The 17,577-nt window shown below is 40.7% G+C and overlaps 1 protein-coding gene across 5 annotated transcripts in view; it reads left to right on the top strand.

The window, feature by feature from the left end:
* The window catches only part of cacna1aa (calcium voltage-gated channel subunit alpha1 Aa), a 72,320-nt gene continuing 54,743 nt past the window's right edge, over positions 1-17,577 (top strand). For all 5 annotated transcript variants that reach the window (XM_088436955.1, XM_088436954.1, XM_088436953.1 and 2 more), the window contains exons 1-3: positions 1-1,584; positions 14,239-14,344; positions 14,430-14,569. In XM_088436955.1, the coding sequence (XP_088293081.1) occupies positions 1,235-1,584; positions 14,239-14,344; positions 14,430-14,569 (596 nt within the window). In that variant the 5' untranslated portion in view covers positions 1-1,234. The remainder of the gene's footprint in view (positions 1,585-14,238; positions 14,345-14,429; positions 14,570-17,577) is intronic.

Genomic DNA, 17,577 nt, shown 5'->3' with positions numbered 1-17,577 from the left:
ATCAGGGCTTGTTTTTGAACGCGAAGCAAATCAGACTGCGAAATGTGCCAGTGGGCGCTTGCGTCATAATGTACGTGCGGCTCCAGCGGGGACAATATAGCGAACGCTGTGTAGTTTAGACACAGTCCGCTTCTATCATTTCTTTGGTTATTTTCTCTCTATCCATCCGTTCCTGCGTTCCTCTCCTTCTTCTCCCCTTGGGGCTGCTTGCTGGTGGAGGAACCCCCCACCCCCCAGCCCCTACACACCACCTCCACCATACACTCGGATGAGAGCGAGAGGACGCTCGAGCAGGACACCCGAGCCGTCCGACAGGACGCAGGTTTGACTTCATCGGGACACGGCGAGAGACTCTGTCCATGGGAGGGTGTAAGACGGCGTCCCACGCGTGTCTTTGACGCCGCGTCCTCTTTTTCCGTCCGCGGATGGCTAGGCAGGTGTTGCAAGCAGGGAGGAGGATGCTGCTCACGGCTCTCATCTCCACTACGGCGGCATGGACATTTGAAAGCAACATGGAATTCTCCGCCTTTCCCCTTCAGGACGGTGTTTTGTATTTTTAAAACCAATGCCATTTTTTTTTTCCTGCTCGTCGCGTTCGAGGCTTGTCAGAGCCTCTCCTTGAAGGTAAAATTAGCAGTGCCACGTTCTCGCAACACTACCAAATATTGCGGATGCTTGAGAAATAATTAAATAATGGTGGCATTTTATTTTCAATGTGTTTTAAGTGAACGCGGGGGATTCGGGGATGAAGACATGCACCGTCTGAACACTAAAGGTGTGAGCTGCTTTGTAAGATCAGATGCCGTGAATGTGATTTATTAGGCCCGTGTGGTTTTCGTGGCGTCTGTGCTGTCATGACATGTTGTCATGACAGTGAAGAACTAAATCGTGTGGAGCCCGTGGAGCGTTCTGATGCAGAAGGCATGACAAGCTATGGTGTATATTGAATAAGCCCCCATGATCTGGTGGTGGGGGTTCGTCCTCAGGGTTCGGACGGATCCAAGACGGCTGTAGGACTTGAGACGCCCTTCAGTGTGAGCCAAAAGAGCAAACGTTTGATTCCCTCTGGTCTACGTGGCCCCCGCAGGCTGATCAGACCAGAAGCTGCAGAACCACAACCCATTTGAGCATATGAGATGTTCTGATCCGGATGGGATGTAATGTGTGGCTGTGCAGCTGAGCACCGGTCTCCTTCTCCGTTGCTTCATCAAGATTGGCTTCTGGTTTCCAAAGAATGGCGCGGTTTGGAGACGAGGTACCAGCCAGGTACGGCGGAGGGCCCGCCGGAGGGGGCCCGGGTGGCCGTGGTGGAGGCAGACAAGGAGGACCACACGGACACGGACACGGGCACGGACACGGCCACGGACACGGACATGGCCACGGCCACGGGCTGGGCCACGGTCCACCTCCGGGGCCGGGAGCCCAGAGAATGTACAAGCAATCCATGGCGCAGAGGGCCCGGACTATGGCCTTGTACAACCCGATCCCAGTACGCCAGAACTGTTTCACAGTCAACCGCTCCTTGTTTATTTTCAGCGAAGATAACTTTGTGAGAAAATACGCCAAAAAGATCACCGAATGGCCATATCCTTTACCTGCACAGTTGTAAGTACATTCCCACGGGAGACCAGGTAGGCTCGTCATGATGACCGATTTCTAACAAGCATGCGTGTCCACGTGACTCAGACTGGACTTGTAATTTACGCCTAATGAAAAGGTGGCGGCAGAAACTGCAGCCCCCTTTTTATGAGCTGTTGATCAGCATCAATCACTTGTGTTAGTAATCCCATGTCACATGATGCAGGAGATTGATATATGATCTCTGAGTGCCTTGTGCGTGTGTAATTGTGTTTTGATGCAGATAGGAGGGGTGTGGGTGGTATCTAGGGGGCGCTGCTGGTTGCTGATGTCAGCAAGTACAGATGAGGAGAAAGAAATGGGAGAGGAGGGGAATGGAGGCTTGAGTGGTACCGAAAGGGAGGAAAACCGGCATATGTGTACGTGGCATACTCGCCTTTAGTCCTTTGTCCGTTTGGAGACCAATATAAGGTTTCCATATGAGAATTGACTCGTTTTGTATTATGTGTTTTTATGTGGGTGTGCATGTGTGTATCACAATACTATCAGGATTTTGCAGGTGTCTTTCTAGTTATGGTGTGTGAGCATAAATGCATGGCCATCTTTTGAAATGTTCAGACGGTCTGGGGTTTTTTTCGTATTTAAAAACGGATCAAATGCCTCCACGTAAACGTGCCTTCATTTCCTTCTCAGTGTGTGCCTATGTCTATGCAATTTCATCTTCCAGCAATCTGCACATTGCACCATTCTGTAGAAATGAATAGCGTGTGATTTCTCCATTTTCAAAACGCGTGTGATGTTTGTCTCAAGCGGCATAAATTAAAGTTTGCGCTCGTGAGCGTTAAAGACATGAGTGGAAATTGGAGTAATGATTGTATTGATCGCTGCCGATGCTTGAGCTGTGACATAACTACACACACTAATTGGGCTGCTCTAGTGAAATGCGGGAGCTACTTATGCTTATGACTCACAGTCTATTTACTAAACGACAGCGCCTTTCACAAGGTGTCCGAGGTCGTTTAACTCAGATTTAGATGACATAACTTGCTGCTATTCATTTGAACTTTGACCTTTACAACAATGTTGGAGTGAAAGCTTTTGTTAAGTTAAAGCTTGTCTTCATTGCGGTGTTCTTTTAATTCATATTAATTGAACGAAAACGTCCAGAAGAATTGCTGTACTATGAATGTTGGTCAAAGATGAAAGAATCCAATCCTATTTTTTTCTAAATCAGCTTTCATGTACAATGATTCAAATTCAACAATAACGTGAAATAATATATTGAGGCAGGACATGTTGAGCAAATTTGGAATCGTTGAGACGCTATTTGTTTTGAAATGGTTTATAAAGATGTTCTATTCTTCTGGGAAATTGTTGATACCCTCTGTAAGTACACTTGTTTTCAGCTTTGGTTATTTGTCATGTTATAGATGTCTTTGAGCCATATCATTTATGCGTTAAGATTGAAAACTAATCTTGATGGTGATAGAAAGAGGAAATTGTTGATGATTCTTTATCAATTATGAGGTCAACTCAGGTAACTGTGGACTATGTCCTCTTTTTAAAACAGTGTTTTCAGGAACATTTTTGCCAACTTGGCTCTGCAAAAAAGTGTTGCTATATAATGAACTTTACTGGCAAGCTGAATATTTAAACTGACTTCAATACCCCAGTAATTTGAAATGGTGTCCTCTACCTCAAATTTACCATAATTAACACAATTAACATAATATTTGATGGCTTCCATGCCCTATAGTATCACACTTTGAAACAATGTGGTATTTTAATGTCAAAACAAAAAGACTGGCCTCATATTATTTGCGATAATTCGGGAGTGATCAGTGTGAATGAATGTTCATTCATTCTTCAGTCCACTTAGCTTTACTCGGGTGGTGCCCAAGCCTATCCAAGTTACAGGTACACCCGGAATCGGTCAGCAGCCAGATGCATGAAAGGAAAATATGTCTTCATGTACTGAGGATGTATGTGCCTCAGTGGACTCATTGAGAGCCTTTATTTATTTGTTAACTGAATTTGGACACCAGGGAGTGACACATAAATAACCATGTGCTCACATCCCCATTTAGACTGACATTTTTATGGTTGTTTAATTAGAATTGGCATACTTTTGGGATGTAAATTAATGTCATTTTAGAGGGAAAAAAAATCTCTACCACCACTGAATTAAAAAAACAAAACAAAAAAAACGCAGATAATATACAGCTGTGCTCATAAGTTTACATACAGTATTCTAGAGTAGTGGTTCTCAGATTTGGGAAAATATGATTTTAGAGGGTTTCTGCAAGTATCAGCAACCGAATCTAATGCTTTGTAATACACTGATAAGAACAGTGAATTTGTCTTTTCAAATTAAAAGTAGATTGATTGAAACATGAGGAAACCTACTGCTAAATTGTGTTCAGTGATGAGGGTCTTTCTTCTAGGTTTGTTGAATAACATAAGCGGAGGAATGCCACTAGAAATATCATTCCAAAGATGAATAAATCAAACACAGATTGAGGATTAGTGTGAGGATTTTTGCCACAAAATCTGCATTTGAGCACAAGTGTGTACATATGATTCATAAACAGTATTATGTCACTAGCATGATTGTACCAAAAATGAAATCCTGCCCCATCTATTGTCCTTTTGACATTTGACCTGAAATGACCTTTTAACCTTGTAAAAAACATAAGTGGTGTCATATTGTGGCATTACTATGTGATGATACATTTGTGCTATTGTCTGTATCTTATTCACATATTTATGTCCAATAATATTTGTGCGTAGAATGAATGCGGAACCATAGACACACACTCATGTGCATGAGCACAATATGGTGCAGAGTGTGCCATCCATTTACATTGAAGTGATTTTTTCCCCCCCTTGCTGTTGTAAATGGAGAGGAAGTCAATACGCTCAAGTCCTCCGAAGCAACTATGAGCCCCATACAAATGTTCAAGTGTAAAATGTGATCTCATCATTTGATAATTTTACAAATATCACCGGCTTTCTATTGTTTTGCACCACAGCTCTTTAGCTTTATGGCTGCATTGTCCAAAAGAAAGATGGGATGATAACTAAATTGATCAGAAGGGTTGGACAGTGAAAACAAGTCGCACCCTAAATAGAGAGAGAGGGAGAGAAAGCAGGAGGGGGGGGGGTGGGGGGGTGCTTGTTTTAGAGCGAGCCTTGCTTGTTTTTGGGTGGACATTGACTCTGTGATCTGTTTACTGCAGAATCTAAATTATTTATTGTTTTTTTTTTTTTTCTGCAGCATGCAAGTGTTAGTAGGTAACAGAATGAACATCCGTCGAATTTATGTGTGTGGTTATATGCGGTCCGCTATGGATGCTTTCTTTTTTGTTTACAAGTTGGTTATATCTTGCAGTGGCTGTTCTCAAACTTCTCAATCTGAAGTCATTATTTTTTATACTGTAGTATCTTAAAGATAACAGGACTTGTTGTCACCCAATTTTTGATTTGTGATCTATTGCATGAATGTCTAAGTCCAGTCCTCGAGGGCCGGTATCCTGCATGTTTTTAATGCTTCCTTCCCAAAAGGAGCTGGTTCGAATGATTAGGAGAATTTTTAATCTTCTGCAAAGCTTGCTGATGAGATAATTATTTGAATCAGGTGTTCTGGTCAGAGGAACCTGGAAAACATGAAGGACTCCTGCCCTCGAGAACCAGAGCTTGAAACTTTTTGATATATAACATTGGTTCTCAACCTTTTTTTAGAGCTGTGAAATAGTGTTTGTTTAGCTAAGAACAACTTAAACAACACAAAGCATATGGCGATAAAAAAGAAAACACTTTTAAATTGCATATTTTATTCAGAAACGCCAAACGATAGCTCGTGCAACATCATCTGTTTTATTTCTGGCTCGTCTGCTGTAAAATTGCGCCGCTAATGACAATATGCATCTGTACAAAACTTAACATAAAATGATTCAGCATTTGCCAATATATTTTAGTCACTATACCACAATTTAGCAAAAGTTGTGCTGTGTTCTAATTGCTTTGTTTTTAATTAGAAAAGCATAATGTTTTCTTGAGATCAGTGCATTGAAAATGATTAAATTAGATTAACTGATTCCAGCCGAAACTCTGGTAGGATCTCCTCAAAAGTGCCTTCGTGTACCCCCGTCTGAAAACCGCTACTCTACGTAATGTAAATTTGTGAGCACAATTGCATAAGGATGTGTTTAAATCCAGAGTCGGTGGACAAACGTTAGCAAACATTTGCTATACAATGTAACTGTGTGGGAGCATAGTTTGCTGCAATTAAACTCCGTTTCGTATTTGCGATGAGCACGCAAACCCACGTTTTAAACCCGCTGCTCCTTTTGCCCATTCTTTACTTCCATTTTTGACTGATAGGACCTGAGGTTTTGTCCTCACCTCTCACCACTATCTACTTTCTCTGACTTCAACCTGATCAGTCATCCCACCCCTCACACGCTTCTCCCCCTCGCCGCTGTCCCGTTCACTCTCCTCGCTACTACATCTTGTCCTTCCTCCAAAGGGCGGCTTTTTATGATGCTAATTTAAGCATTGTGGAGGTGTTTTGATCCTGTTACCTGTGAGTCGTGTTTGCTTTGGTGTATGCGTTACCGCGTGAATGCATTTGTGTTTGAGGTTCAATATGCCTAACCCATTGCTTTGGACTGTCTGTTAATAAATGTGTGAATTGATTCATAACTTTAAGTTCCTTCAGGCACGGGAGGCTCACACACAGTAGCTCATTGAATCAGAAATATCATAAAGTGAAGGAGAGTATTGGATTTTTTTTCAACGTTAACATTACAGATTTTAGGAGGGAAAATGTTGTGCTATATGTGTGTATGTGATTTTTTTTGGAAACTGGCTTGGGCACCTAGTTTAATGGTGGAGAACACTGAGGGCATTCAAGGTAGACAGCAATAGTAAATCTCACTCTCTTTTTTTTCTGTCTTTGTCGCTCACGCTCTCCATCTGCAGATAATTGAAAGTATATGTATAAATATATTTGTGTCAAAACACCTTTGTTCAAATGTGAGGATTTGTGATAAGGAATTGGTCTACCATCACCTATGTACTCTAACGCAATTAAATATGTAATTACTCTGTAATAATTACTCGTCACATGCAAACTTCGGTTTTAGGGGAAGTCCCCCCCCCCCCTTCAAAAATACAATTAGATGTTCTTTGCAACCCCGTTAGTACGATCATGGTTAATATTGCATTCATAGAATACGAATTAGGCCGCCATCTCAGGGGGGCGGCAATTTTGCCATCCGACAGTTGAAAATGACTTGCGAATGTCATGTGGCCAAACGCAGAAAAAAAGTGAGCCGTGATTGGTCCCCAGAGCAACTCTGATGTCAAGCTGTCATCAACAAGGGACAAAATGGCCGCCTCCTGAGAACCTGGTGGCTTTTTACTGCTCAATTCATATTCTGAAAATGCTATTTTAACCAGAATTTTAAGAGTAATGGTCGAGAATGTTATATACATCATAATAAAAAAAACATTTTTGTTGACCCTCTTTAAATATGAGTCAGCAAAAAACATTTTAAATTACACTGACTTACCTCAATATTGAGCTTTTCTAGGGGGCTTTTCTTGTCACTTTTGTCACATCGTATAGCACAATCCATTGTTTGGCAATAAATTCCACAGCTTCGGAGGACTCTTGTTGTTCCAAGATATCAGTCGTGAGAAAGTTGTCAAAGAATCTAAAAATGCATTACTATGTCATGGAATACAGTGTTACACTGCAGTGGCATTACCAAGAACTGGAAGTCACTCCACAACTGATGAAAAAACAAAAATAAGCCTAATGAGGGACAAGAAATGCTAAGAGGCCGACACACTGACAAAGCTGCAAGAAATTTCCTGTTTTGTTTTGTTTTTTTTCCCTCCGTCCCAATTGACTTATACTGGTCACAGTGGTCTTGAGAAACCCTATCAAGTTATTCATCTGGCCTAGAACTTTTGCTTCCCAAAAACCGACATTTGAATAGGGGTGTGTAGACTGTAGTTGGTACTTTTGCGGATGGAGATTGATGTGGGGACCGAGCTATTTTGGGGGGTCTGGATACGTGACAAGAGAAGAAATCGAGGCAGATATTGTGCGACGGATTGATTTTCTCATGCCCGTGCACTTTGGTCACGTGCTATGACTTGCTACCATACAAAAATTTGCCTTCTCCCTACCTGGACACACGGCCTACTGCGGCGTCTCACATAGCCGGGCACACGTTCATAAAGTCAAGAGAAAAGCATGTAAATACTTCCGGTTGGATCAGCACGCACTGTCAGTTACCATTACCACAAAAAGATTGTGCAAAGAAACATGCCAGACCGAGAGTCACGGCTCACACGCATTCCAGCATCAGCATCTTGTGAAAGTGGCAATTCAGCTGTATTTGGGTGATGAGAGGCGGTGGCAGTGGCAGTGGCAGGGCTGAGGCAGGCACAACATATGCAGTATAGAATATATAGGAGAAATCCACCTGCAAGGACTAAAACACTGACGGATGCTAAATTCTTCTGAGAGAGGCCAAGCAGGGCTAAACTGGCCTTCGGGCTCATCAATTTGCAGTCAAACATGGTGCCGGCCTGCTGGAAAGGTAAACTGATTACGTATTAAAATATTTGTTTGCATAAAAATATTTGTTTGCTCTGTTTGACTACATCATAGTGTCAATGATGTGTCATCCCTTGTGAAATATTTTTTCATCTAAGTAGCCCTAACCAGCACTAACAACTCAATAACACAATTTAGCCATGAGATAGTTTGTGTTCCAATTCATTTGCTCTTGATTCGAAAAGAAAACTGTACTGTTTGGCCCAACCAATGTGGATTTTTCTTTTTTGAATCAATGCTGAATTTTGATTATTTGGCCGGTTAAGTTAAAGATTTAGAATGACTAAAAAAAAAAAAATTCTTCTCGATACCTTTAAACAGTTATTATATGTGCGGATGTTTACCGTTCACGGGCCAACCTATTCCCTATGTATAACGGCGTTGTGTTGAATAACAGGATCGCAGGACACCCTTACCAACAAATTTCATGATATACATTTATTTATTTAAGTTTATGATATGGGATTGTGTGTGGAAAATAATGACAACACTGTTACTTTTCTACAACTGCTGTAAACGGTTAGAGTACAGGACTATATCGCTATTTGGTCGATTTTGGGGGGGTTATTTTTGAAGAGCCAATTTAATCGCCGATTAATGAGTCAGGGCCTATTAAAAACATTAGATAGAAGAGATAGATTAGATTGTCTTGAAAGCCACTGTTATAGACCAAGAATACACAGTAGTTTTCAGAGTGCGATAACAGCAGTAAAACATGTTTTAAACTAATATTAATGGATACCTCTTCTTACAAAAAGCCATTTTCATGCCAGCGTCCAGGGTCAGCATTTATTGTATATATATAAATCTAATTTTGAAATCAGGAGTTTGATGCAAAAACAACAAAAACAACGCATGGGCAGAGCAAAATACAGCAAAGCAATTCATCAATATAATTTTGAATGATTTCATGAGTTTGCAATTCCTGCAATCAATTGAGTCCTTCTACGAGAGTCGCGACAGGCAAATGAAACGATTTGCGTGTCGTCTTGCCAAAATAATAAACTTGTAAAATGTTACAAGAAGAAATTGACACGGTAGTTTGTGTAAGTGCGCAAAAAGGCCACTCGCTTGTTTAGTTTAATATGAAGGCTGGCACCTTCCCAAATGGTGGCAGCTGGTCCGCCCTTCATTGGCAGAGTATGGGGTTGTGTGGTGAAGTGGAATCTGGGCATGGCCGTGTGTGTCATGTGTGTGTATGTGCGCAAATGTGTGTGCTTGGATGGGCCGAATGATGCTTAAAGGAGGGGTGTTATAGTGGAGCAGGACTGTCAAGGTTATGGAAGGGCAGGCCCTTTGAGAAACACAGCACATGTTATATAATAGCTTTTTGTATATGCTCCTCAGTACTCAATTACTTACGCACTAAAAAAATACAGTACATTACATTATGTTCTTTTGGTACTAAGGTAATCTATTAATTTACTTACCGAAGTACTAAAATAATTGATTACTTTAGGTTAACTTGATTGATTACTTTAGGTAACTAAGTCAATTTAGGTTATTAGAGCAATCAATTACTTTAGGTTACTAAAGTACTCAAGTAATTGATTACCTTACCGAAGTAATCAATGAACTAAAGTAAATTACTACCTTATCTTACTAAAGTAAATAGTTACTTTTGGTTACTAAGGTCATTTGGGTTACTAAAGTAGTCAATTTCTTTAGGTTGCTAAAGTACTGCAGTAATTGATTGCTTTAGGTCACCAAAGTAATTGATTTACTCAAGTAAATGATTATTTTAGGTTACTAAAGTACGTGATTACTTTTGGTACTATATTACTGAAATTATTACGTTAGGGTACTAAAGTTACTTTAGTACTGTTATTGATACATTTAGTGCCAAACATTTGAGTACCTGGGATTTAAAAAATGTAAAATTACCTCTTTGGGATTGAATGGGTGCAAGTTATTATTTCAAATGTTTTCTACATTAATGATGACAGTCCAGCAATGTTCCTCGACTGAAAAAAAAAACCCTAAAACACATACTACAGTACACAGATGCATAATTGATGTTTTTCAACCACATCTACAGTAAATGTTCACACGGGGCAAAGGCACTCAATTACTGCTATCTGCTAATGAGATAGCATAAATCAGTCAAGCTATAATATTGGATTATACCGAGCATGTTAAACTCAAACAGCCTACCTTTTATAGAACTATATGAAGTTCCATGATGGGTGTGTATTTCTCCTGTCGAGCTTTTTCTATTGATTATTTTGGTTTTGAAATAAATGTACAAAAATACGTTTGCCTTTGCTACATGAAAAACAAAAATAAACACACATAAACATGACCTTGATATACAACATAAAAATGGCTTCTGTCTTTTACTTAATTATTGTTTCGTCTACAACAGATGTAATTGTAACCATTTACCTTCTTGCTGTGGCTCGCTACATTAGTTTCTTTGTTGCTATCGTTAGCTGTGGCTGCAGTTGCAGTTAGGTGCTTTGCATTGATGCGGTAGACTAAATTTGAGCTCAAACTTGCTGCTGAGGTGTTTTTTTAACGTGAAATTAACCACGACAACCATGCTCTTCCATGTTTTCGTCTTCCTTCCGCCCCTGAACTTACCCTCCCACCCACAACAGAAGCCTATCAAGTTATGTCAAACAAAATGACAGCCAATCAGTGTCCAGAGTGATTGACCTTTGTTTTCCAATCCCCAACAAGTGGCCCCATGCATAAAAACGCATCTAATTACCCTCCAGAGAGCATAAATTTAGATATTAAAAATGACATCAGTTTAGCAACAACAAAAAATAGCACGTTAACTTGGACTGTAATTAATTACTCACAATTAATCTGTTAATCTGACATTCCTAGTACAATTGTGTTGCTCCTTTTAATGACGCAATGCTAATGGTCGAACAAGTTTGTTATTTTTGGGGTCTCCTGAAAAGTCAGTATTATAGAGATATGGGGATCCCGCCTAAAACACTATATTCTGTAAAGGTAAAAGTATTTGAATCATTTTGATCACTAGATTAGGATATATATTTTCAAATACGCTGCGCTGGTGGGCATCATGATCAACTATTTCCATTCGTGCCGTGTGTGCGCTGTTTGCGACATATGCTCTTGTGGCGTTGCGGAAATGTGTGAAGTGTGTCTAAAGATGGAGTCGTGCAGTGATTACACACAGTGTCATATGCAGCATAATGTATCCTTTTCCTCCCACTCTCCTGCATGTAAACCCCCCACCCACCCACCCACCCACCTTTTCACAGTCCTTGTGTGTGTTCTGCCACTAACCTACTTTCCACACTGCTCAGGAGAAAAAATACCGCAATACTCTCACACCCCTCTCTGTCTTGCGTTATCTCACATCTGAGCGCTCTTTTTGCTCTTCTTTCTGATTCGCCCTCTCTACCTCTTTTTCTCCTCTTTTATTCCCCCTTCACTCTTTTCAATCACGTCTGTGCCCACAGGTCATTTTCTTTCTCTCTCTCTTCCATTTTGCTCTCTATGTACGTTTTCCTCCCTTAATACCCGCTCCCCTGCTCTCATTTTGGCTGTCTCTGCATTTGCTGACACTGCATCTCTTCCAACCCTCTCTCTTTCTTTTTAGATATTGGACAGGGGAAGGCATGATAGAGATAGAGATGATTGATGGGCTCAGCGAGCCCCGCCAGAGGAAGGTGGAGTGACGGGCAGGAAAAAGACGAGGAAAATCAGGAGCGGGGTAGTTTGAGGATTTTTGAGGCAGAGGATGACAAGGGGAAATATTTTCCAGCAAAAAACGTCTGCTTGTTTGCGTCATCGTGAGCATTTAGGGGGCTTGCGCGTCACTCCTTGGCGTGACCTATCAACGTCCCCGTTATACCGACACGCAAAAAATAAAACGCTGTGGGGACGTAAAACATAAAGACAAAGAAGCTTAAAGAGTGAGCATCTCTCTTCCTCTTGATTCTTTTCTTGCTTTTGAGTCATTGCTATATATAGCCTTGAGGAAGGCGCAGGAAGCAATTCATTATTGAAGGTTTATGGCAAAGTGAATGTCATTTATTCATGTGCAGGATTTTGTGCGCGTGTGTGTGTGCGTGTGTGTGCACTTAGCAGGATAAAGATGGAGATCATCATGCTAAAGTGTTTTAAGTACACCATATCTTACCTTTTTATCTTGAGTCAGCTACAAATTACACACGCACACACGTGCGACACGCTTAGCGTTTGCAGTCCGGCTAATTGGGTGGAGTTCTGAGCGCCCCTGTGATGTGTGCCTGTTAAAGGCCGTCAAACACATTAAAGGCTCGGACAAGACTATTAACACCTGGAGCGGCTTCTCCGTTTCCCCATGAGTCGGACCCGGACGGATAACACATACATGTCCATTATGTGCGTATACACATAAATGCAAACACATGCAGGTACAGACATGTGTCACGTATGCACATACGCACATGCGGTGTGATTTATGCGACCATAAATAGCTTCCTCTTACCCCCCCTACCATGGGAATAGCTGCTCCCAATAGAATTCAGCACATAGGAAAGTGGTGATGAAAATAAGGGATGAACAATATACACATTGGCCCCAGCATTAGGTACACTTCTGCATATGTAACACAAGAGAGATTAGAAAGATGTTTCAGTAAGATGTAGTGCTGTTCTACACGACCACTCTTTATCTTGATCTCATAAGATCATCCCTTCTTTACGACACAGTCGGTTTTGGGAAGGCAAAGCATTCTTCTCAACCCACAGATAAAGCGGCCGTGTCAACACTGAGGGAGTAAGCGCTCCAAAGCGATCATGACAAACACAATTAGATGTCTTTCTTCTTATTTCACCATCTCTCGCCATCTATCCGGCTCCCTGACTCGCCTTAAGACGTTATGTACACAGAGCCAAATGGTGATGTCACAAGAAATCTCACTCAGTGCGTGGGCATGCTGGTGCCCCAGTGTGCATTTGTTGTGCATGCATGCGTGTGTCTGAAATATCAGTCAATAAAATTCATGTAAATCGAGAGTATACTGTTTAAATTTAATTACATATCAATGATGGCAAATTTGGGCGCAGTGGTGCCCAAAGTCAGCTGGGATAGGCACCAACAGGCCTATGACCCTTGTGAGGATAAGCGGCTATAGAAAATGGATGGATGGATTGATGGATTATAGTTAATATCTTCAAATTTCATGAGGATCCAAAATGAATTATATATTCACTGTCAGTTCTACTTTGGGAGATACAGATGCATACAAAAGTAGCACAGGTATTTTCATGTTTCAATTAATCATGAATACGGCCCTTCAAATATCCACCAATCAGATGTTTTTATAAGATTTTCCACTTATTTCAACCTTTTACATTTACAGTATGTATTTTAACCATTTGCAGCATTGTATACAAGTCACACCGATGTCATCTTTTATTATGTCTGCAATCAAATATCCTACTGAAAATTTTGTCAAATAATCAGCTATTTGGATGATACTGTATCCAAGTTTGTGTTCATTTAAAAAAAAAAAAATTACAAAATACAGAAGCACCCCCCTTTGTATCCTTACATATATATATATATATATATATAGTAAAATTTGTTAAGATCATTTTGTAGACCTGGCATTTGAAACAAAAAAACTTAATTTACATTGATTTATAAGTCACTTGTTTAAAAAATAATAGCATAATGTAGCCTAAATCCAGTATAAATGTGTTACATGACTCACATTCTACTTAACACAAATGCACAACAAATAATCATTTCCTTATAACTTTGTTACATTAACATTGTACTACACAATGTATTTTGGGGAACATTTTTAATAATTTTACCACTGATCCCTGCTGTTGGGAATACGTATCAGGCACGCCCGCAGATAGGGAAGATGTGCATATAATTGATACCCATTGAAATTCAACATTCAGATTAATGTTATATATTTTTTTAATTGGTTGGCCAATCATTTCTGACAAAAATCGGCATTGGGCTCAAAACGTTCATATCAGCCGTGCCCTGCTTTCAATTTGTATGTTCGGCATTCTTGTTTTTCCTTAACCCGTTTCCCTCACTCCATTTGAGTGGATGATCCTCGCCACCATCATTGCCAACTGCATCGTCCTGGCCCTGGAACAACATTTACCCGAGGGTGACAAGACGCCACTATCTGAACGTCTGGTAATGCAGACGCGCGATGCATTCTTCAATTTAACAGTCCTGTCTTCTTTTCTTAACTTGGCTGCCATCATCTTTCTGTCCTCAGGATGCTACAGAGCTGTATTTCATCGGGATCTTCTGTTTCGAATCTGGTATCAAGATCTTGGCTCTGGGGTTTGCCTTTCATAAAAACTCCTACCTGAGGAACGGCTGGAACGTCATGGACTTTGTGGTGGTGCTCACAGGGTAAGTGACAAGCGAATTCATATTGCGGAGGACCTAAATATATCAAAGGCACGTTATGCGCATGACGTTACAAAAGCATGAGGTCAGGATGGGCCACCAAGTCTTTGCAGTGTGTTGTGTGTGTGTGTGTGTGTGTGTGTGTGTGTGTGTGCCCTTTCCTCTAATGAATGGCCCCATCCCGAGGAAGGCAGCAGTCAGATCACAGAGCAGATCCGCAGGCAGCCAGCAGCCTGGGTAGTGAACAAATGCCACAACAATATAGTGCACGCAGAGCGGGGGAGGGGGCTACGAGGGAACAGACATCCGAGAAGGGAGAAGCAGGTGAAGCAAAACAAGCGGGGCTCAAAATGCACACAAGCCTGCAAAAGATGCTCGACGATTCCGAGGTTTTCATATATTCATAAAAATCTCAAAAGATAGAACTCTCATCAGATACAAATGTTTGGTTCGAAAGGACAAAAGGCTGATTTGTTTTCTAATCTAATCTTTATAAAATAGCAAATAAATGCAAAGTCTTCCACAAGAAATGGTATTGAATCCAATTTTTTATGTTTATGCTGCAAAACGACACCAAGGGCCCACTAGGCAGAAAATAACAAAGAAAATTGTTACATGATTACATGATTTCTTCATTTTAAACTTGTGGTCTTTGCACATACACACAGGTATATATACAGTATACATGTATACATATATTGTGTGTACATATAAATTTTAAACTAGTTGTTAGCAACATTTTCCTTAATCAAAGCTTGTAGCAGAAATACGATATGAATGTAATAAACGATAAAATAACATTAAAAGAATAATGTAAACATATATATATATATATATATATATATATATATATATATATATATATATATATATATATATGTAGAGAGAGAGAGAGAGAAGGAGAGAGAGAGAGAGAGAGAGAGAGAGAGATAGACATTGATTAACAAATAGGTTAACTGTAACCGCACATGCCAAGGGCACTCTTGCAAGATGTTTATTGGCTGCCAGCGTGCCAGGGCAGGGGGTTCACTTCTCTGGAGTTTTTTAGTAATCAGTAATCTTGAAAAAGGAGAAAACTCTGTCTTGCTCTCTCACTCTCTCTCTCTATCTCTTTCTCTCTCTCTCTCTCTCTCTCCCTCTCTCTCTCTGTTGCTCTCTCTCATTTGAATACTCACTGAACTATGTCCCCATAAGTTCCGCAGATACACGCTTTTATGACGCTCTCATTCAGAAGTGCATTTTTAGCAGCACAGTCCCTTTGAACATGAAAGGTGCTAGGCCTTTCCGCCCATCTCGGGCCCATACCTTTGATAGAACACTGATCAGTGTGCGCAGACAAATGCGCGCATTTCCACTTCAAAAATTCCTTTCCGTTTTCTACTCACCTCTTGTGGACGGCGGCCGCTCTCAGACATTCAAATACAACTACGCTTAACATGACTGTGAATAGATTGGTTGTCTTTTGTATTACCTTGTCGGATGGTTTTGATATGTTTGCTCAAGTGTGTGTGAGTGTGCGTGTGTGTGATTTCCTGGATTTTGTACTAAACTGCATGAGTCATTTGGCCCAGGGAATAAGATGTTGTAAATTGTTATTTACACCCACTATTGATTATTAGTCCAATTACGCTTAGTTTACAGCCATTTTTACAGTGCATTTCTGCAACCTTCAGCTCACTTTCTATAATGCACGACTGATGAATGAAGGAAGTGGGATAAAACAAACGTCACTCCGATTACTTTGCAATCAAATGAAAATTAACGCAATCCCTTTCCCTTTAGAGACTGCGAGAAAAAGAATGAGTGAGCTGCGGTACCTGTCGCCCATTCTCATTATTTTGGGATGTTGTGAATATAATGAGAGAGCGTTTGGATAATGGGCTTCATAACAACAGCAAAAAAGATAAGTGGCGAGCATATTTGGTCAGCCTTGTAGACGCAACTAATTAGCCACATTTAGCCGAAGTCAGCAGGAACACAGATGGCAAGTGGGCACATAAGATTATGTTTTTATAATGTGATACACTCCCGTGAGAAGGGGTAGCAGAAAGCACGATAATGCTTAATGTTACTAAAATAATGAGAAGGCCTCTTAAAAATGGTTGGCTTGCATGTACGCGTTTGTGTGATCAGACCAGCAATTTTTAATGACCTACTTTCCAGAGAACATTTGGGAAAATTATTCACATTCAGTATGTTTGATCTAGCGGCGTCTGTTTGTTCTGCAGGTGTGCAGCTGCGTGTGTGTGAGTGTGTGTGTGTGTGTGTGTGTGTGTCTCATATATTGTAGCTCTATGCTAAGTATACGTAAGTTGTCGATGCGCAGAAAAGATAGATGGGGAAAACACCCCGACTCCTCCTTTGGCTCTGTTACCAAGGTGATCCAGAGATTCTATCAATGAGCCAAGGTTGCTGTTGCCATGGAAACACTTATGAATGAGAAAGGGCAGAGTAACCGTGGAGACAGCGTGAATGAGGAAGTGCCTTATCGATCTGACGGTGTTTGTCCCAGCAGACGGTGTATTACTCTTCATCATTTTTTTCCATAAATAGTCAAAATTCAAGAAATATGAACATCTTTTTGGTGACGCTTATAAATTGTTAGCAGCATTTACAACAGGAGCAAATGCTAACTACTGATGCTAGCTACTGCTAGGCTACGACTTTAGATTCTACCAGTAATCTAATTTAGATTTACTTATGATCCGAGTGGCAAATTCTCACTATGTGAATTTATAGTCCAACATTCTTAGGTATGACAAGCTCTGAAATTATGGGATGTCAACGCCTGCAAGGCAGCTGTTCCCTTGTACTGCCACAATTTCAAACCCACCGTGGCTCATGTTTCGTTACATTTCCTCTACCAGCCCGCAATGAATCAGGAGGAGAGATACTTCACTCCTGTGAGTCTATTTTGGTGTACACAAAAGTATGATTAATACTGACTGTTCAACTGCAATTCCAAGATTACATTTTAAAAATAAATCCACCAGCCTCTTTACTGTATACAG

The sequence above is a fragment of the Hippichthys cyanospilos genome, chromosome 16 (genome assembly GCF_059441005.1).
Source record: "Hippichthys cyanospilos isolate Australia breed blue-spotted pipefish chromosome 16, RoL_Hcya_1.0, whole genome shotgun sequence".
Classification (NCBI taxonomy): Eukaryota; Metazoa; Chordata; class Actinopteri; order Syngnathiformes; family Syngnathidae; genus Hippichthys; species Hippichthys cyanospilos.
This window is presented reverse-complemented; position numbering and strand designations above follow the sequence as displayed.